General features: G+C 43.4%; 2 protein-coding genes across 3 annotated transcripts; one reads left to right on the top strand and one right to left on the bottom strand.

Moving 5' to 3' along the window:
- Nucleotides 1-2,961: 2,961 nt before the first annotated feature.
- On the top strand, nucleotides 2,962-4,616 carry rasd4 (rasd family member 4). Its single transcript, XM_056586135.1, has one exon. It carries the CDS (start codon nucleotides 3,338-3,340, stop codon nucleotides 3,965-3,967), a length of 630 nt encoding a protein of 209 aa, XP_056442110.1. The 5' UTR covers nucleotides 2,962-3,337; the 3' UTR covers nucleotides 3,968-4,616.
- Nucleotides 4,510-20,737, bottom strand: LOC130379360 (phosphoribosyl pyrophosphate synthase-associated protein 1-like). 2 transcript variants are annotated; one of them, XM_056586132.1, is made up of 11 exons: nucleotides 20,097-20,723; nucleotides 18,086-18,138; nucleotides 17,904-17,970; nucleotides 15,327-15,499; nucleotides 14,754-14,869; nucleotides 12,854-12,909; nucleotides 12,351-12,496; nucleotides 11,881-11,922; nucleotides 9,539-9,609; nucleotides 9,118-9,264; nucleotides 7,698-8,123 (listed from the first exon to the last, which is right to left on the bottom strand). In XM_056586132.1, exons 1-11 carry the CDS (start codon nucleotides 20,177-20,179, stop codon nucleotides 7,965-7,967), a joined length of 1,113 nt encoding a protein of 370 aa, XP_056442107.1. In that variant the 5' UTR covers nucleotides 20,180-20,723; the 3' UTR covers nucleotides 7,698-7,964. The 2 variants fall into 2 exon arrangements, with proteins under 2 accessions (XP_056442108.1, XP_056442107.1); XM_056586133.1 differs by lacking the exon at nucleotides 11,881-11,922 and having other exon boundaries at nucleotides 4,510-8,123; nucleotides 20,097-20,737.
- Nucleotides 20,738-20,836: the final 99 nt, after the last annotated feature.

A 20,836-nucleotide genomic window follows, 5' to 3' on the forward strand; every position in this document is an offset into this window, starting at 1 on the left:
CACACACACACACACACACACACACACACACACACACGCACACACACGGTTGGATATCCATCCTCTTTTGGAATGAAACACATCATTTTCTACATGGGTCCATCACTCTTGCATAGGTTTGAGAAACATATGCTGCAAAAGGGGCAGCAGAACTGTTAAGAGGTGTGTGATTTGTCGTCTCCTGAGGCCATCTTGACCTCTGGCCTGGAGTCTGTTGAAAGCCTTTCCCGTTTGGGAAAGGTTGTAGCACCCATCAATGCCAGGGGAGGGAATTTAACTTCATGAGGAAGCAAGTGGCACGGCTGTCTGCAGAGTTTCAAAACAATGGTGACGCCTAGGGAAGGTGTAGCAATAATAGATCAAGTGTCATATGTCTATAGTTTTCATATGTATTTCAGCAAGATCAAGTTTCCTAGACTGTGTTTGTGTGTGTTGAAACCCGTACAATGGTGTGCAGTCTGTTCTACTCTCTCCCATCTTTAACTATATTCAATTCAACAATGTGTGTGTGTGTGTGTGTGTGTGTGTGTGTGTGTGTCTGTGTCTGTGTTTGTGTGTGTGCGTAAGGGAACGAGAGACAGAGCGAGCATGTGCATCAGTGTGTGTATCGGGGACCGTGTGTGTCTGTGTGCAGGTGTGAGTGAGTGTGTGAGAGAGAATGAGGGCACGTGCAACAGTTTGTGTGTCAGTAAGTGACAGTGTGTGCATGCGCGTGTGCGTGTGCAAACACACACGCACATGCACACAGGTTTTAGATGTTGGCAGGATGCCATGGTCTCCCGTGGGCCCTGCATGGGGTTCCAAACTGCTGGCTCACTTAACAAGGTGCTGATGCTTGATGAGAATGAGAAGGCTCCGGTCCCAGAAGAGCAGTGGGGGGGGGTGGGAAAGCAAGGCTCCCCCATACGAACTGTGACAGACCGTTGTCCCGACCGAGACGGGATATAGCCCGGGGATGCATCAGCCTCTAATTGGTCCGCCCTCTAGACAAACGAAATGCATGGACGTGTTGACTCACAAAGTTGTCGTGTGTGACCGAACGGATGTGGATGCTGTTCCTGAGAACTTGTTGCAGGAGACAGACTTGCAAGCGGTGTCCCTGCCGTGGTGGTAGCACCGTTGTTATTACCACTCGCTATGTCGGAGACATAACATGGAGAAGCAGTGGCCAAACTTAGTTGCCAGCGGCCCGGGTTGCAAGATTTAGTTATTACTAATCGTAAGCATATTCTGTGAACACATATATGTGTATAAGCACATACACACGCATAAGCACGTCCTAAGCAATGAAACTCTCAGCATTTACAAATTGCACTGCATTAAATATTGTGAATACACTACACGGACAAGATCGAATATAACACAGCATGGATTGATTCAAGCCTTATGTTCAGGAGTGCAGACCGTGTCAAAATAAACAAAGCAATTCAACCGAGCTATTCAGCCGAGCAAGAAACACGTTTATTCATTACATCCTGAAAGTGTTTATGGTGCACAGGCCTACCGTTAGTGATATATTATGTTCTGATATATAACACAACCATGGGGAGGAGTGGTCTGGATAGTCCTCCCCTCCCCCATAGAAGAATCCACCACAATAGAGAAATTTTTAATTGATGGTTTGAATCTCCCATCCATGGATGATAAGTGAGTTTCAATAAACTTCAAGATTTTAAAGAAAATCTAAAAACTAACCTTACCGTCAAACGTTATGATCATCTGCATAACACATCAGTAGAAGCCGATTCCAGATATAATACAGGAGCCAGATATACAGAGCGACGGAATATTATGGTTCATAATAATGATAGGTCAAATGGTGCAGAGATTATGAACAATGAATGAGGAATATTGGCCACATAATTAACTTAAATCCAATAAGCTTTTCAGAACAGGAATCTGACCTTTGTGTAACAATCCACAAAGCTGGTTGCATAAGGTCCATGTTATTGAAACTAATGTTTCATCGCTGCTGAGGAGACAAGAGTATTAGAATATGCAGATGTTCAACCTTTTTCTCCACAGTTCCCCTGCCCTCCCCATGCATGAAGCCTTGGTTTTAATGCCACTGGCCATGTGTTGAAGTAATTACTTATCAATTTGGCTGATGTGTATTCCTATCACTACACTCTCTTGCCAGTGTTATCTGCCATCTCACTAAACAATGCTCTCTTGTGGTCCCATGGCAATTTGGAATATTGTTTTTTGGCCAAACTATCAGGAGCACATTTAATCTGTTTAAAATGTTCGAAGAACGGCTGCACAAATGACAAGGTAACACTTTATAATAAGGGTATGTTTATCACTTTAGAATAACTGCAACTTTGAAGCATTAATAAAATATTAAATAGTGAATTCCTCCGTTGTATGCATTATCATATCAATACTCAGTAGAAAGCAAATCACAAGTCAGATAAATCACATCATATATTAATGAGAAAATTATCTGTCTATATTTGCCTTACTACTTCTGACATATTGCTTGCTACTGGCACAATGATGCTTAAGGCATTTCCAGATTTTAAAGGTTATCTATAAATGCCTAGTAGGGCTTGACGTTTACTTATGATAAGACCCTTAGTTCACTGTTAATTAACTGTCATTGTAAAGTATTACCGATACAAATATAAAATAATCCATGGAGGTTTCCCTTTTTTTCTGGGGGGCAGGGCAACTATACAAAGAATATTTGTTCTTCTTTTCATTCAGTGCTAATTATATGAAGAGCTTCAGAATCAATGTCTCCAAGCCAGAATAAACAAGTCTTGCAGGATTCCTAATTAACAGCAGACAGATCACTCGATCTGACCTCTCCTCTCCTTCATATTCACATCCTCTATCCCAGTCTCCAAAGCCCTCATTGGCTGTGTGGCTCTTCCAGCTCAACAGGCTGCCTCGTTCGGATTGGCTGCTTCCACAGGAGGCAGAACTACTCGGCTGGTGAAAACAGCAATAAAAAGGAGCGCGTGTCTGTGTTTGTGTATGCGTGAGAGATCTCCCAACCAGATGAGCAGACGCTAGGCAACCTTGGGAACACAAGACGAGCGCCGTGAATGAACTGCAAGTAAGCTGCAGCCAAGCAAGCTGAAACTACCTGGAAGCCCATCCTTCAACCATCTGAACCAATCGGCAGTTCTTCATCTGACCAACGGAGCCAAGTGGGTCAACTCCCCAGCTTCTTCCAGTTGAAGAGAAGCCATTTGATTCAGTTTTGCAACACCTACACAGAGGACATCTCCGAGACTCTCTGCAACTCATTTTGACGCGACAGGTATTTCCGGGGAAAGCATCAATAATCAGGACCTCTTCCACCGCTCACCTAGCCAGCCAGCCAGCCATGTCTCTTACTGTGAAGGACAAGACCCGGGTCAGGCTGGTGTTCCTGGGGGCAGCCGGCGTGGGCAAGACGGCCCTGATCCACCGCTTCCTGCAGGACACCTTCGAGGTCAAGCACCGGCGCACGGTGGAGGAGCTGCACAGCAGAGAGTACGAGGTAGACACCGGCGTCAAGATCATCGTGGAGATCCTGGACACCAGCGGCAGCTACTCCTTCCCGGCCATGCGCAAGCTCTCCATCCAGAGCGGCGACGCCTTCGCGCTGGTCTACGCCGTGGACGACCCCCCGTCGCTGGAGGCCGTCAAGAGCCTGCGCGACGAGATCCTGGAGGTGAAGGGCGACAAAGAGGCAGCCATCGTGGTGGTGGGCAACAAGACGGACCGCGAAGCAGAGCGTAGCGTGTCTCACAAAGAGACGTTGGCCACGGTGGAGCTGGACTGGAACCATAGCTACGTGGAGGCGTCGGCCAAGCAGAACGCCAACGTGTTGGAGGTGTTCCGGGAGCTGCTGCAGCAGGCGCACCTGCCCAGCCGGCTGAGCCCCGCCCTGCGCCGCCGCAGGGAGACCATCCCCAAAGACGGCAGCTTCAGACCCCCCATGAACAAGACCAACAGCTGTGTGGTGTCCTGATGTTGACGAGGGGGAGAAAGTAGTGGGGCATAGCATGGGAAAGGGAAAGGTGTAGTTAGTGAGGCGCGAGAGGGTTGGAGGAAGCGAGGGCTGTTGCACAGGATTGGAGAGGAGGGGTAATACGGACTTGAACTCCTTTTGGTACTGATGAATATCTGATCGATTGATGGAGAGAATCGAAACCGGGGGTTCCCTGACACTCGAATGCAGTTTTTGAAATCATCGATTCAAAAATAGGGAACAGTTTATTAAAATTAGCTAAAAGTTAAGGCGCATATCAGTTTGCAGGTCATGATGTAGAAGGAGATACACCGAAGTGAATACGTCTTATTTGTATGTTGCTGCTTATTGGGAAACAGAGCGACGATGGTCGCATCAGGACGTATACTTTTCACTTTACAAATGGTATTTGCCAAGGCATTGCGACTGTTGCAAAATTAATTGTTTCCTCTTTGCAATTTAGAAATTGTATATAAATGTGTTGGCTAATTGCCAAACCTTATTTGTGATATTGGAAATTCATGATTTTACAAAAAGTTTATATTTCAATTTTCTGTCAGTTTTTATTTACTTTAAGTATTTTTTTATTGAATTAAATGTTAAGTGTATAATAAACGTTTGTCATAATGAGTGTTTTTGTCCATCACGTTTTTACCCAATGTTGATTACTGATTACTTAATGTTGGTGAATGCATCACGCACGAGCCTGAATATAACATTCTCTTCTACAAAGATTTCCCCAATAAATATAGGGAACTCAATTCAAACTTAATGGTGAAAGAAATTGTGAACCAAGTTCAAAATGTTTTCATCTCTAAGGGCAATTAGCAGTGAACTCACGATTGTATTTAACCTCTTCTTCACAACACCATTTTCTCAGGCTTTTGCAGAAAATAACCCACCAAGAGTGTATTGTCTACTACAAGGGAAACAGTATGTTACTATGAAGAGAAAAAAAAATCAATGAGGTACAACAAAGAAGGTAGATTTCAGTTCCACCCGAAAATAGAGAGGATGTATTGGTTTAAGCAGTCTCCAAATAAAATCAATAAAACAAATGCACACCAATGCAAAAATGACATTAAAAGATGGATACGATACAGAGAGGTGAATATTTCTAGGAATTATTGTTGAGGTTTGACATTTGACCCCTAGTTTGAAAGGTCGGGGCAGAATGACGACACCAAGCCAAACAATCACAATAGCACCATACTGCCACCAGATGGCTAAAGAGTCTGATGAATAAAGGATATTGACCTGTCTATCGAATTCCATCCATTTCTTCATGCCAATTGAATGGGTAGAGTATTTACTGTTCACTGATACATCATGCTTATTTTAGGTATAGATTTATTCTATGTTTTAGGTCTTGTCCAACACTTTATGTAATCTGAGGCGCTCACTCATCACAAAGCTTGAATATAACATACAACATCTTTAAGTCATTCTTTAGGATGAACAAATGGTGAACTTAAGTCCTATCCGAGAGTTATAAAATAGTGAATTCTAAGGGTAGACTGAGTTAGAGGTGTAACCAATGAGTAAACCTGCTAACCAAGATGAAAAGGTAATGGCTGTTGTTTCCGTTGCCATGGTGATAGTCAGTGAAGCCTCAAATAAACTGCTGACGGATCCTAAGTTGAGGACTCATTGAAGTTCATTGAAGTTCACATTCTAGAAGGTATACTTCAGTTTGAATGTCAGGGGCCTTGCATATCTACAGGTAAGTAGTTTATCCGTTTCATACTGAGGAATCAAATCTGGAATCCTCTTGTAAAAGGGGCATCCTTCTTTTAGCAGGACAGGGAGCCCATAATGCATCATTTGACGTACAAAATTAGACATATTTCAATGTTCACTTTTCAAAATGATTAAGGGTATTATACTTAAATGAATTGCTTCGACCGTATATCCGTTTTTGTATCAGCAAATGTAAATCAGGAAATTCAGAAACCTTAGAGCTCAAGAGTTGTGCCGCCCTCTTGTGTTCATACTTTCACTGCACATTTAAGCGCAAATATATGATGGCCTATTCCCAATTAAGTCAAATTCATTGATCAAGAAAATGTCAGGCCAGTTCCTCCTTGAAGGCTCTTTAATACTGGACCCTTGTGGTATGCCAGAACCACTGCATTCTGCCACATGCAACATTCTTCAGTCAAAAGTCCTTTCAAAACCAGGCGCACTAATTGAAGAATGAAACAATTACTCAGACACTTTTGTAGATCATGTCACAGAAATCCTTTTAAAAATGAGGTAAAGTGACTTAGTCTGTGTTTCTTCCAATTAATAACCAGACAATGGCAGAGAAATTAAAGCCAGTGGCTGCTGCACACAGAACCACACACTCTTACATAAAAAGTGAATTAGCCTTACCACTGAGAGACACACGCACAAGCAGTCACACACCTGACCACCCCCAGTATCCTACGCTCCACCACCAGATTGGAATCCACCAGGTTTCCTGTTCCAACTTTGAGGAAGTAGTCGCGCAGTGGCTGTTAACCGTTTGCTCGCTAGTTCCTCATTTAATGGCCATTTTATACCAGTCTTCCGCACTCGGCTCACAGTCAGCAACAACGGCAGGCATCACAGTCAGGCAAGTGTGCAAAGGCTCGTCTTTCTCACACGGAGAAACTAAATCCCATTGTTTGTCTTATTTAATTGATCATTTAACGATACATTTTGTGTATCGTTAGCTGTCGCCAAGTCTGGCTGTCTCTGCCCCTGGACTTGGTCAAAGCTCCTCAGTACAGCAACAACTCTGAGGCGTTTGGAACAAGTTCAGGGTTCGGGACCCAATCTGCCAGGGTTTGGAGGATGGGGATGGGGTTGAACGCTGTCCTGCTGGCTTCATTTGACTGATACTCCGTGTCTAGGGTGACACAAGATTTTCTGTTTATTTTTGTTTTATTAACTTGCTTTTGCTGCTTCTGCTTTTAAAATCACGTTACGTTATTTTGTCATCCAGATATGAAATGTAATGTGTAACGTATGTTACCATAATTGAATGTGGCGGTACTTGTTGTACCGCCACATTCAATTATGCTTACATTTATGTTGATGCAGAGGTCTTTGTTCAAGCCAGGGCACAATTCAGGGGGAGGATATTGTATATGTCGTGTTCGTACACATCTCATGGCTTTATTCTCCACTTTTTAGGAAAACAAAGAAGGAATTCATTTAGATTATCTTTTGATAATATACGAGGATGAATGGATGACTACTTAAATGTACAAACTGGCAATGTTGCCTGCTTACGTATTGATCAGCTATTGTGCATTTTCTTCATGGTTGACGAGAGATACAAGTAAATATTTGTATGAAATAAGCGGATGGTTGTGAGATTTTGTTCAATAAAAATGGGGGGGGATACAAACCAGACAGACTTTTTGTTCTTAGTAGTGGTTTAAGGAGGAATAAAGAAACACTTCCTCTGCAACTGAAAGAGGTAGTGAAAGAAGCTCAGGTTCAGGTGCGCACACACACACACACACACGTCACACACACACACACACACACACTATGTTTCAGATATTAACCTTGGTAAACACCAAAACAACCAAGTTATTACACTGCAATATATTCTTCCTGCGTTCAGTCAAAGGAGAACAGAATTGTATTCATCCCAGAAAATGTTTAATTATCCAAATCAAGTAGCAGGGTAGGGCACTGGGAGCAGAACATACATACGATGACATACATAGAATAGGGGGGGGGGGGGGGGGGGGGGGGGGGGTCGGGGGGAGAAGAGAAGCCCCTCATGGGAAAAACTGTACCCCACAAGCGTCGCACTGTAACCAGTTCAAGTTTCACATGGGCCAAACAGGATACACTGAAACAATAATCTCAAGCAAAAGAAATAAAGATGGAACGCCGAGTTGTGATTTGGTGGCGATTGGTCTTTCGTGTATGCTTCTTGCGTGTGAGCTCTGGTCTTGTAGGAATGTATTCGCGGCGAAGTGTGGCATTGTATGTGTATATACGTGGCTCTGTCTCAGTCGTCCACGGCGATGTTGCGGAACAGGTAGGCCATGGACTCCCCGTTGTGGATGCGGCGGATGGCCTCGGCCAGGATCATGCTGACGTCCACCGTCTTGATCTTGGGACACTGGAGCTTCTGCAGCTCGTGGGGCACGGTGTTGGTCACCACCACCTGGGGGCGACAGAGGACACGGGGCAGGCATTGAGTGGGGCCTTCTGGTTCGTTGACCTATCCTAAATGGTATTCATGCTAGGACTCGGGACACAATGCCGTAAAAATAAAAATAAAAGTGAAAATCTGGCACCAACGTTCTTTGTAAATGGAAGAAGATAATCTATATATGCATGTATATATATATTTTTACAGTTAAAAAGAAACATAACAAAACACTAAACACTGACATTTTATGTCAGTGTTTAACCCAGCTCTTACCGTAAATTAGGGTTTAAATTAGGGTTTTCAATTAGTAATTTAGTAATAAATAATGTCAAATGCCCATCACAAGTTACCAGAGTAAGTGATTCTGCTTTATTTGTCTGGTGAGCAGCCAAGAAGAAAACCATAAAATAAACTTGTTTTCACCATTTGAAACAGAGAAAAGCAACCAAATATTTGCATTACGGAAACTTCTGAAACTTAAAGCTGCAGGTGTTCAAGAAGTTGTCCTCAAGCAGTGACTGAAAGGTCAAAGTGTTTGAGCTGGAATAAACCACTGTCTTTGATGTTTTGGGCTTAGTATTCATCGTCAACATTGTGCTACCTTAACAATGCTGTTTATGAAGTGTGCCACACACCAGGGCGTTTAACCATGAGTGACAGAAGCTTAACCCTCTCTCGGACGCAGCCAACCACATGTGCTACACACACCCAAACAACCTCATGCGGGGGTGTCCATTTGTCGTGATGTTGAACATCACGAAGATCAGGAATGGAGTACCCACCAACCACAAACTGTTCGGTTGGGGCTGGCGAAAACTAAACGAAGGAAAAAAAAGCCTTTTCTTTCCCCTGACTTAATTGAAGGCATACCAACATGCTTTTAAAACAAAAAAAATGAGGGTTGACTGACAATTCATCAAACTGGAAGTCAAATACCGTGTTTATCCAAAATCCTCCAAAATTACCAATCAATCAATTAAATCAAACGCTCCGTTGAGCAGCGCACCTCATCGATGGCGGACTCCTCGATGCGCGTGGGGGCCTCGGCCGACAGCAGGCCGTGGGTGGCCATGATGTAGATCTTGTAGGCTCCTCGCTCCTTCAGCAGCTCCGCCGCTGCCACAAAGTCCTCCACGTTGTCAACGATGTCGTCCTGCAGGCCAGAGGGCGGAGACAGAGAGCCAGGGCTCTGGTAAGAAGCCTCCCTTCTCCAGGCACATTGCCATAATGACATGGATTTATCTTTACTCATAGCTAGGTTTGTACGAATTCACTTTGTTCTAGCTAGTTCTTGCAACATAACGGTGACACTTTGGTATAATTTCAAAGGCTGTTAACACCGCTAAAATGCTTGTACACTGCGGGACTGACATTATTTGAAAGCAAATGGTCCCAGTTATACTATTACCAGTGGAGTGGGGGCTTACCACTATGATGGCGATCCGGCCTCCGACGTCCCCGACGACTGTTATGGGGGGCTTCTCCTTTGCCATCATGACTAGAGGGAGAGAGGGAGAAAAAGAAAGAGAAATGAGAAGGCGAATGAGCCCGTTTACTTTCAAGAAACTTTTGGGGTGTCCCACCAATGTCTCTGAGACTCAAATTATGGTAAACAATTCAATAAGCAGTAGTGAAATAAATCATGCCTAATAAAACTATGAGATCATAGGTTCCAACTACCACTCCACCAATCCAAACGCCTGGAGACCGACCGATAGGTCATGTTTGCAGTGAGCCTGCAGCGGGGTAGCCCGGTACAACTATCTATGGGGGACATCGGGGTCTAATTAGGGCCAGGGGTCTTGTTGGTTTTTGGTGTGGTGGTAAATTAGATCGGATCAGGGAGTTGGTAGACACAATCCACCTCAGATGCCATAAAACAAGAGTCCAGTTTAAAAGTGCAAATCTATCGCAGTTTGTTCGTGACTGTATTCACTATGCATCAAACATAACATAAAAGGATCCCCTCTCCAGTGAACCAAATCTCAAAATGAGTGGTTAGGCTCCATTTCATTGTTCAATTAATTGAAACCAATTTATCAAACTGAATGAGGATTTGCAACATAAAATGGACTCTGGTTGTCAACCAGTAAAAGGCCATGGGGGGCCACATAGCAACAGCCTCCCCCCCCTCCACTCCCAAAGCCAGCAGCAGCAGCATCATGTTGCTGGGCTTCTGCTCCACCCACTCCTTCAGAGACCGCCGGAGAGAAGGGGGGGGGGGGAAGAATCACACAGAGGAATCAGAGAAAAACAAAATGATATATCAATGCTGTTGGATGGAATACAAACGTTGCAGCTTTCTCACCGCAGCCGCCCACTTCACTTCGAGGGTTAGAACCGTTGACCTAAAGTTTCGTGGACTTTTCGACTTTAGGCTGACGGACCCATTTCCCGGAGGCCATATATGGAAATAGTGCTGTGAGGGACACATGTGTTGGTCCTACGGCAATCCGTCGAGGAGAAGGGAATATTTGGTATTTTGGTCAATGCACACTTGGCCAGCAGATGACGGTGCTGCTCTAGTGGTGGAGACGGGTGGTGTCGAAGCACCTCTACCCGTCAGATGCCCGCATGCTGTTCAGCCCAAGCGATTGCTGCACAGAGGGGGACAACCGCTAAACAGCCCCAATTTTACCAACAGGTGTGAGTATGATCAGTCATCACAAGCACTTCCAGAAACTGCCCTGCGACATCACAATTTGCGGTGTCCTAGATGTATAATTGGCTTCTAATGGCTCATCACACACACACACACACACACACACACACACACACACACACACACACACACACACACACGCACACAGTGGTTAAATAGAGGCTCTTTAATGGCGCCTGGAGACTCAAGTTTCAAGTGACCAAAGCAAATTATGTCTCAGAAAGAGAACGCAAAAAGCAACGTCCTCCAAGTTTGAGTCAGTAAAATGGGTGGAATGCTTGATCTAAGCCGTTTTAACATTCACAAAGCTCAAAGCAGGTCCAACGGCAGGCTCAATGGCCATCCGCGTCTTTGGTTTATACAAGGACACTGATACGTAAGGGGCGTTTTTACAATCCGATTGTAAATATGGAGTCCTGAATCAAACAGCATGATATACGGATTTGAAGATAGAATCACTGACATTCAAAGTCTGCATCCAAGACCTAGAGATCAGGCGAATCGATGCAAACAGAAAATAAGAACAGAAAAACAAACCAATAACCTTAGCAGCTCCTGATTTTAAAACCCAACCTAGCTGTTCCGCATCACAGAAATATCAAGATTGCCTGCTACTTTTCTTCAGACATCCATTTCTCAGATTTATACTCTGTGCTTTTCCACTATCCATGCTTAAAATATGAACAATTTTAAATATCAACACAATCTGTGCCATCTGAAGATCAACTGATCCATTTTTGATGACTACATACATATTTAAAGTATAGCACTGTTGGATTAGAAGCCAGTCATCGATTTCCACAAACCCAAGACCGATTGGAAAGAGAATGGAAAGAGAATGCCATGAAACCATGCTAGTGGAGTACCGAGGAACAGCTACGCTAACTATGCCAACTTTAGCAAGCAAAACATGGCCAAGCGAAGCAGCCCGCCCATCATTAGACACTGATTCTTTAGATGCATTTTCCCATTCAGATACGGTTCATTGGAAGCCCTCTGGACTAATTTTCCCAAAAATCCATGCATTGATGCACAGGTGAATCAGAGAGAAGCAGCTTGTTGGTGGGGGGGGGGGGGGGGAGGGGGGGGGGGTTAAGAAAGTCCTACTTGGTAGCTCTAGGCCAGGGAACGTTGCTCGACGACGGGTCTCTGCATTAGTCATGGACAGAACGGTGCAGGGTAAATACAATACAATTATACATCACACAAGCGTACTACCTCACGCACAATTCACCGATGAAGAGCAAAGGAGGAGTAGAGAAGATGTATATTATCATAAAGTACTGAACAATCTAAAGTACGAACAAAAGCGAACGTGCAAAAATAGCATCTCTATTGGAAGAATCCGATGAAAACCGCTATGCATCCTGGGACATAGTTTGTACCCTGGGACAAATAAGTGCGCATTGGTTGTACACCCATTTTATTGTACAATATAGGTATCAAGTAGTGAGCTATAGGAAATCAGATTTGCACATTCCCATTTTGGATCAAACTATATACAGGGACACTTTAAATAATGCAGTGTATAAGGCACAGGGGGACCAACTACTGTGGCGGGTGTGTTTGGGCCTTACGTGGGATCTCCAGACCGGTGTGTCCCGTGGTGGTCCGCGTGGCAGGGGGAGAATGGCGCCCGTCTGCCATGTCTGCCTCCGAACCAGGGGCCTCTCCGTGGATGACGGCCAGACCCAGCCTCAGGCGCTCAGCGTACGACTGGGCTCTACACACGCAGAGTAAAGAGGTTCACCGTGAACATAGCGCTTTAGAACACACACACACACAGCATGTTGGATTGAAGGACGTATACACACATGGTCATGTTATACATGTTAAGGAAGATGAATCTTATTTTACATATCGTCCCACTAAAACACACACACACACACACACACACACACACACACACACACACACACACACACACACACACACACACACACACACACACACACACACACACACACACACACACACACACACACACACACACACACACACACACTTTTCAGGGCCAAGAACATGATCACACAGGCAGTGGTGAAATGGTTAAGCGTTTAGACTGCAAAAAACGTTGTACCTCTTGGCAGCTGAAGGGGACTTTGCAACGATCACAGCGTTCCTGTAGTCCGGGATCTGAGGGGAGAGGGATATATACACCTCAGACAAATGCGTTCCAATGCTGCGTTCAACTACTTTCACAGATGTTATAATATAGCAGGGCCGTCATATTTTTCTTATTTTAAAATTTAAGATGGTAATATGTGACCACCATGTGACTAATTGTCATAAGTAGTAGTGATTTGATATCAGAACATTTTGAAAACAAGAAAACAAAACATGTTAATGTTTATTTCATAAGACATGGATCAGACTCAAAGGAGTTACTTGTGCAAGCCCTGAAAGCTTACAAAAGCAGCATACACAGAAAGGCGATCTGTTGTAAGGTAGAGTTCGAACCCTGATCTGTACGGTATTAGTTTGTTTAAAGCAGCAGAGCCATACGCTGCATTCATAGCGATGTCAACGAGGTGTGTAGCAATACACCTGAAGTCCATTCACCTCCAATGTGTACAACATTACGTTGCGAAGCACTTAATTTTGCACATATATCGACATGTTTTAATGTTTCAACACAAACGCATGCATCACCTCTACCTAGAAGTTGCTATGATACAAATACCTCTCAAATCAGAGGTGAAGACTCAAGTCACATGATTTGACTCCATTCTGACTCCGGTCGCATATTTGAGGACTTGAGACTACCATTGATGACTTCTCTTGAAAGTAAGAATTTACTCTTTTTCATATGATTTGGTGATTTCTTACTCAATAAACAAAGCTTACAGTGTAAGAAGCTTATTGAATTCAAAACACTATGAAATCAAAAAAATAAATAATGATACTAGAATTGTATCCCTCTCGGATGGAGCCGACCACATCAACCGCTTCCCAGACAGAGCTCCATACATCAACAAACATCGTGCGGTGAGCATACCCTCTCGGCTGCAGCGAAACTTCGTCATTATGGTAAACATTGAAGTTCCTCCGAAAAGGCACTTTGACGTCACAAAAATCCGGACCCGAGTTTGGAGCAGAGTATAATGTTCACAAACTGGTTGGCAGAGATGATAAAAACATAGGATTTTACACCCGTTTTTTCTTCATTGCTCTTAATTACTTGGTTTATTAAGACCCCCAGGTTGATGGTTGACATTGTCCGTGTGGTGATGTATATCAGCCCTGATTTTTGTTGAACTTACCTCCTCACCCGTTGTCAACACATTCCGAAACTCTGCAGTTGGCCATCAATTGGCCTTCATTACAATATATAGAATCTCCCATGGATGTATTTAAATTTTGTCCAACACAGGTTAGCACACTGGTACTGACCCGTCTAGGGAGCTTTCGCCAAAAAACAACACTTATATTAAACTATGCTCTAAATTCAGAATTACCACACTATCTGTAAAGCAGCCACTATCTAAACACAGAAATATAACTGCTACTTGCATGAGCATGCGCAGTGGCGTGTATACACAAAATAAAAACGAGCGCATTTTTTTATTTTTGTCCACTATTAGCGAAAGCTACCTAGAAAGGGCAATTCTAACGCGCTAACCTGGGTTGGACAACTATTAGCGAAAGCTACCTAGAAAGGGCAATTCTAACGCGCTATCCTGGGTTGGACAAAGGGCCAAATTCAGAGCTCATCTACACCATGAGGAGGTGACTTGAACAAAACTCCTAGCTGATTTATAGCTTGGCATAGACAAGGTCCACAATTAACCTTTGTTCAAAACAAACCGGCCCAAAGCGTTAATGTAGCCGTGTAGTGGATACATCCCTCTGTGACATGTTCAAGAAGGTAAGTTTACTTTTTTAGATTCTGTTGCCCATCCCTTTAAGTGTGGATGGAAGGAAACCCTTTGACGTGGCGTTGTGCCATTTAGTCAGTCATAATGTGGGCGTGGCCTTACCTCCTCCTGGATGTACTGGATAAGGAAGGGAGACGCCCTCAGGTTGTCCACTGGGCAGCTAAAGAATCCCTGGATCTCCTTCTGATGGAGGTCCATGGTGATGATGTGCGTTAGTCCTGCAGTACAAGAAGGACCACATTAGAGCATGACAATCAAAATAAGGAAACGCTAATGGTATCAGTCATACTACAGCCAGAATTTAAATGTTCTCACAGTTCCCAAACCGGTTGCAACACCAGACATCTGGTGCATTCTGGACATACAGCACATACCAAGAGGGCCAAAATCTGATGGGCAAAAGATCATTGTGCCGTTCAAAATCCCCAAAAGGTAAACCAAATATTAGTGTGTAGCGGTTCAACAACACCGCACCGCTACCCAGTGGGGACTCGAACCGCCGACCCCGGCGTCTGAAGGCAAATGCTCTAATCGACAAGCAAAATGACTGCAGCCTTTCCAGTCAGCAGGCAATAGTGCTCTCAAGGCTTTGGGAGCAAAGTTTGCCACAGAGGAACATTGTCAACCGAGTGTGAACGACGACCTCTTGGCGCCTGTGGGACTTCACACACCCACCTGCTTTAGCCAGCATGGAGGCCAGCAGCTTGCACACAATGGATCCCCTCTTCCTCATCTTGCACTGCTTGCTGTAGGGGAAGTAGGGGATGACGCCGATGATGTTCTTGGCACAGGACGTCTTCAGGGCATACGCCATCACCAGCAGCTCCATGATGGCCGTGTTCACATCCCTGGGGTAGAAGATGATCATAATAATAATAATAATAATAAGGATCAAAATCAATCAAGATTACCTAACCACGCAACCGTCACTTGGAGCTTACCCTCGGGGATTCAGAATTTTGTGGGAAATAACGGAAGAAAATAAAGCAAGGATTAATTGGCACTTCTAAAAAGATAACTGGGACCGTTTTTTTTACATGGTGAACAAATAAACAACTAATTAATTGTTGTTCATCAATTTGTTTCCTTTGATTGACAGAGTAATTGTATCATTATAGGCCAAAGATAAGTATTCAAATTTAAAGCCATTATGCAGAAAACAAATCCGAAGAAATAGGAGTTGATTATTCTGCATTTCGTTGGCAACAGACTTTCATTTCAAAGAAGTCAATCAACAACATGTAACTGCTACTTTTAATAATGTACATGCTAACAGACCATTTTTTCTGTGAAGGTTTCGAAACAACCCCATCTTAACCCCAACATAAAAGGTGTTAGGTGGATCCAACAATTTGATTGATGATTGTTGATTGATTTGATAACAAAACATCAGCTCAGTTGGCTTATTCTTTGTACAACGAGTAATTTAACTTTTAGCTTCAAAGATTTCATTATTGCCTTGATGGGGATTTAAGTAATGACGAATCAAAGTCATGATCGACGCAAGTGCTGACTAGTCACCTGTCAGGTCTTTCTAAATCATCTGAACCAGTTAAATTCTGTTGCATTTTTCACATGCCACACCTCCATGTTATGCTTTTTAAAAATAGACTCCTCAATGTGGACTCCGCCCTATTACCTGTTGGTTTGCAACAAACAACCTCATTCTTAACTAGGCGTTCCCATAATCATTCAGTCAGCTGTGACCTCATTCACACATCCTTTAGGTGCAAAAACATTCCAAAATGGCTGCCTTGCTGCCCCAATATTGACGTTGATAAACACCACAATTGTATCGTTTCGGCATGTGGACAATGGTCGGTTATGTGGTGGGCCTCGTTTCCTCCTCTGTGACTCCGGATACCTGGGGCAGTTGCAATCAAGAACATACTGCAACATCAGGCTTTAGTGGGTTGAATTCTCCACAGACTGAATTCTCTTCACAGTCTGCTGAGGGCCGGGTGCCATGCAAGACATTACAGAGCAGTAGCCTGTGGAATCTTAGAAATGTGGGGAAACTAATGACCCTTTTATAACAGAAAAAAACAACCAAGCTTTAAACAAAGAAGAGGCCTCTCTCTGCCATGCAAAATCTCTCCACCTCATTACGACAATCTGCTGTACAGACTCCACATACACAGATCAAACCTCCGGGACAGAAGCACATATTGTCCTGTGTTTAATGTTGGATATTGTTGGAGATGTTGCACTTTCTTGGTTTTAATAGCATGCTGATCACTTACAGTAGCCTAAGATGTGGTGCCGTCTGACTATCATAATGTGGAGTAGGGATGGCGAAAATGTAAAATATTCTTGACCGACCACCGACCCTCATTAACCGGTTAATACCGGTTAACCGATCAGATTAAAATGTGCAATTTGAAATAACAGCCATTATAATAACAGCCACTATTTCGTAACTGCTTATCTCTCTCCGTTTTGCCTCCGACTCACACACACACACACACACACACACACACACTCTCTCTCCGATTGAGAGGAAGTGGCTCTAACCGCGGCACGACCTGTGTTTGAATTGAAACACGAGGCATGCTTACTGCAAGTTGACCGTGTGTAGAGAGCTGGGCCAATCGGAAGAGGGCAGCGTTAGGAGCTCATTTGAAACATTGCCGCTGCTCATTTAAGGAAATTATAGCTCAGAAGAGACGCACACACCGCTTGTTTAGTTTTGAGGAGACGGAAAATTTGAGTGTGAGGGATAATTTTTTTCACTTCACAAAAAAAGATCTTGGAATGAGATGGCCAACTGTAGTCTTATAGAGTTTAGTCTACTGTCCATAATAATTTAGAGATCATATTCTCCGCTGCTCGCATGTGGGATTATTTAAGACTTGAGGAGAGATTAAACAGTGGGCTAGAGACGCGGTGTCCGTCCAACTTCCAATAAGTCACCTCATCTGATCATCTTTTTGTGTGAAGTGAAACCAACACACACTCCACAGTCCACACTGACCCCAATTTTTTTTTTAACCGACAAGCGACAAGATTGATCGGTTAACGTTCATATGGTCAACCATCGGTCAAACGGTCAACGGTTAACATCCCTAAAATGGAGGGGACTTACTCTATTACCCGGTCACCAAACAGGACCAAGGAACAGACTTAATGTGCAGACAGAACTATTAGAACGCAAAACACAGGTTTTCCCTGACATAATAGGTGCATGGGCACACGTTAAACAGGACTTTCAAATCCATTAGACCAAGAGGCTAATTGAGAAGAGTAGCTCACCTGGGAATTGTCTGGATGATAAATATGTCCTGCCCACGGACAGATTCTTTCACATCCACTCTCGTCTCTGACATGAACAAAACGACAATATACATTTGAGTAGAATGAAGAAACAGAAAATAAAAACATCGATAAACATTTAACATCCCTTGAAAAATAATTAAAAGGATTCTCAAACTTACCTCCATTTGACTCTTGGTAAACTACTGACTTGCCCAAATCAACTCCTAGGCGCCTGAAAAAGAATAACACCACAAAAGTACAGGCATGGTCAGGCACAAAACATTTGCACGTGTGTGTGTGTCTAGTCATGTCACAGTGACAACTTCCGATCAGCTGATGTGACATTGTGGCTCTCTTTGACAGACCTATCCCAAGGCTACAATCGTTGTAGTCAGCAGTGCATGGAAGCAGCACCTATAAACATGAGTCAGCGATCCATGTTTCTGATGAACAGTAAGAGACCATAGAAGTAAAGCACATAGCATTGTGCAACTGTGGTATAAAGTGGGTACTTCAGGGTTTCCCACAGCACTTTACAGCTTATGCGGCCAGCTAAAGAACACATTTCCATCTTAACTAGGCCGGTTTTGAATATTTTAAAGGTTAAATTGAACAAATTCTTTAACTACTCTTGTTTCAGTTGTTGTTAACAATGTTGTTTAGCAGTTTTCTTTTAATATTTGTGAAGTTCAAATTGCACAATTTGAACTTTGCCAACATTTTCTCCGGGAAACTCTGTACTTGGATGGCTGCAAATCTGATAAAGTGCTTTAGATGACATGTGACACAGGTTGGATTATTGCGTCTGAGGGGTGTGTAATATAAACAGTTACAATATGCTAACCCTGTCAGGGGGCTTGTGGGGAGAACGTCCCAGAGGGGGTAGTAGAGAACAAGTCCCCCCCTCCCCCCACAACATTATCCCTTTTTACCCAGCTCAAGGACATGTGCATGTGGTTCCCACATGTTATTAAGTAATAGTTAGTTCTGAAACTAGCCTATTATATAATCATGTCCCAAGGCCTGCGGCTGCCTTAACTCTGATTAACTTATATGGCCTTGACAAAATATGTAATTTGTAAAATATATATGTTTTGTAAAAGGTTAAAAATAGGTTACAGCAAGAAAGCCACAGGATTTCAGTTTCTCATAGCTGTCATACTGTTGCACAGTGCTGCATTAGTGATGAATGAAATCAGGGGGACGATACAAACACAAACGCATGCAGACATCAACACAACTTGGCCGACATTTTACGATTACAGGATGCTAAGATTTAAAAAACAACTAATTGACCCCTTTTGTGTGATGGTGATAATTTCTCGTAGTTTTCCCTTAAAATGATCAAATATGAGCTTCGGAATGTCATTGAGTTAGGAAAACTAGTGAATGTCCATATACTTCAAGGTAATGACCCTCAGATAGAGTGTTTAGAATAGTATTTTGAAACAACTTGATATTTCTTGGTGTAGAATTCAAAATTTTTAACAGACAATACGGTTGGGCAATAGTTCCAAGAATAAAATTAAAGCGACGTAAAGAGAGGTTTTAAAATGTCAGAGAACAATGATCAAGCAGTTGTAGTCAATAACAGGAGGAAGGTTTATGGAACATTATAAATTAACTGCTAGTGTGTAATGTGATAATGAAGACACGCCATCATCGTCATCGTAATAAATGAAGTTGGGAGATAAGTTTCAGTTTCAATACGACAACAAGGGTGGTGTTTGTATTTTGCCTCGTTTGAAAGAATCATCATTTGAGTCTACATGCTCAAGTGACCATGATGCATAGGCCTATATTCATAAAAGCATTGGACAGATGTTGGCACATTAACACGAACGAGACATTGATTTAGCTATAAAGATATTTCAATGTCAGTGTATTTCTGACTTTACTTTCAAAAGGCTGAACCGACCCCATGCAGTGTGTAGGCTACGTGTGGTCGACCGTCCCGGTACGACAGCCAGAGCCCGTGTTGTCCTCTTAAAAAGAAACTAACTCCAACTATATTCGGAAATGGTATTCGGAAATGGTCTACGCTAACGAAAAATAATAACACAATATTTCACCATAATATACTTCTAATCTAAAAAGAATCGCTCAGGTTTAACAGTTCTGTGATAGCCTAATACAAAAATAAAACACAAATCGATTAATGGAAATGACTGACAACTGAACCATACTCACTCGGTGATCTTCTTGGCCAGCTCGATGCACGCAGGGGTCGAGTTGGCAGAGAAGACCCGGTAGCCGCTCTTCGAAACGTTCATTGTGGAGGATCAGTGGACGGCTGGCGAGACGCGAGACGACGGTGGACTCGGCAGTGGCCGACAGGTATATTTTGGGGCAACAATATTAGTGTGTGGTTGCCTCCCGGAAACCGTGTCAACTTGTCTCCCTCTCGACCATGGACTTTCAATTGAGCTAATTTAAGGGTTTGGTTTGCGTAGACCCCTACACCTAAAAAAAAACAATCAGCTACTGGTTCTCGACCCTTGGTGGGTCTCTTTGTCAATGGACCGGCTCCGTGGATGTTACTGAAGCTAAACAGGTGCTCCCGCGACGACGTGACGTTTGTCGGGGTTGGTAAACAAACACATTACCACCGATGGGCCAATTGTATGGTTTAGCAGAAACCGAGGACAGTTACAAATGTTGACTCACGGGTTACAGTCAGTATGTTTGTCTTCAACACATATTCAACGAACTGTTTAATGCGGCGGCATTATACATTAAGTAGCGATATCACGGGGCGAAGAAGAGGTGCGACGAAGCTGCGATTACTGTGCTGTCAAGTCAAACGCAGCTAGTGTAATATAAACTTTGTTGCAATGCGGCCGCTTCCAGCAGCAGTGGGAAATGCAACGCAAGCATTCATTGGATGGATTGACAGACCACGGGACCGACGTTTGAGTCATCCAATCAGG

The sequence above is a fragment of the Gadus chalcogrammus genome, chromosome 3, assembly GCF_026213295.1.
Source record: "Gadus chalcogrammus isolate NIFS_2021 chromosome 3, NIFS_Gcha_1.0, whole genome shotgun sequence".
In the NCBI taxonomy this organism is placed as follows: Eukaryota; Metazoa; Chordata; class Actinopteri; order Gadiformes; family Gadidae; genus Gadus; species Gadus chalcogrammus.

Bases quoted from the DNA above. Each gene is read 5' to 3' on its own strand.
- LOC130379360 (XM_056586132.1), bottom strand. From the start codon at position 20,179: ATGAACGTTTCGAAGAGCGGCTACCGGGTCTTCTCTGCCAACTCGACC. The intron at 18,139-20,096 runs GTGAGTATGGTT...ATTCTTTTTCAG, and splicing joins CTGGCCAAGAAGATCACCGA to GCGCCTAGGAGTTGATTTGG. The intron at 12,910-14,753 runs GTAAGGCCACGC...CTCTCCCCTCAG, and splicing joins TCCAGTACATCCAGGAGGAG to ATCCCGGACTACAGGAACGC.
- rasd4 (XM_056586135.1), top strand. From the start codon at position 3,338: ATGTCTCTTACTGTGAAGGACAAGACCCGGGTCAGGCTGGTGTTCCTG.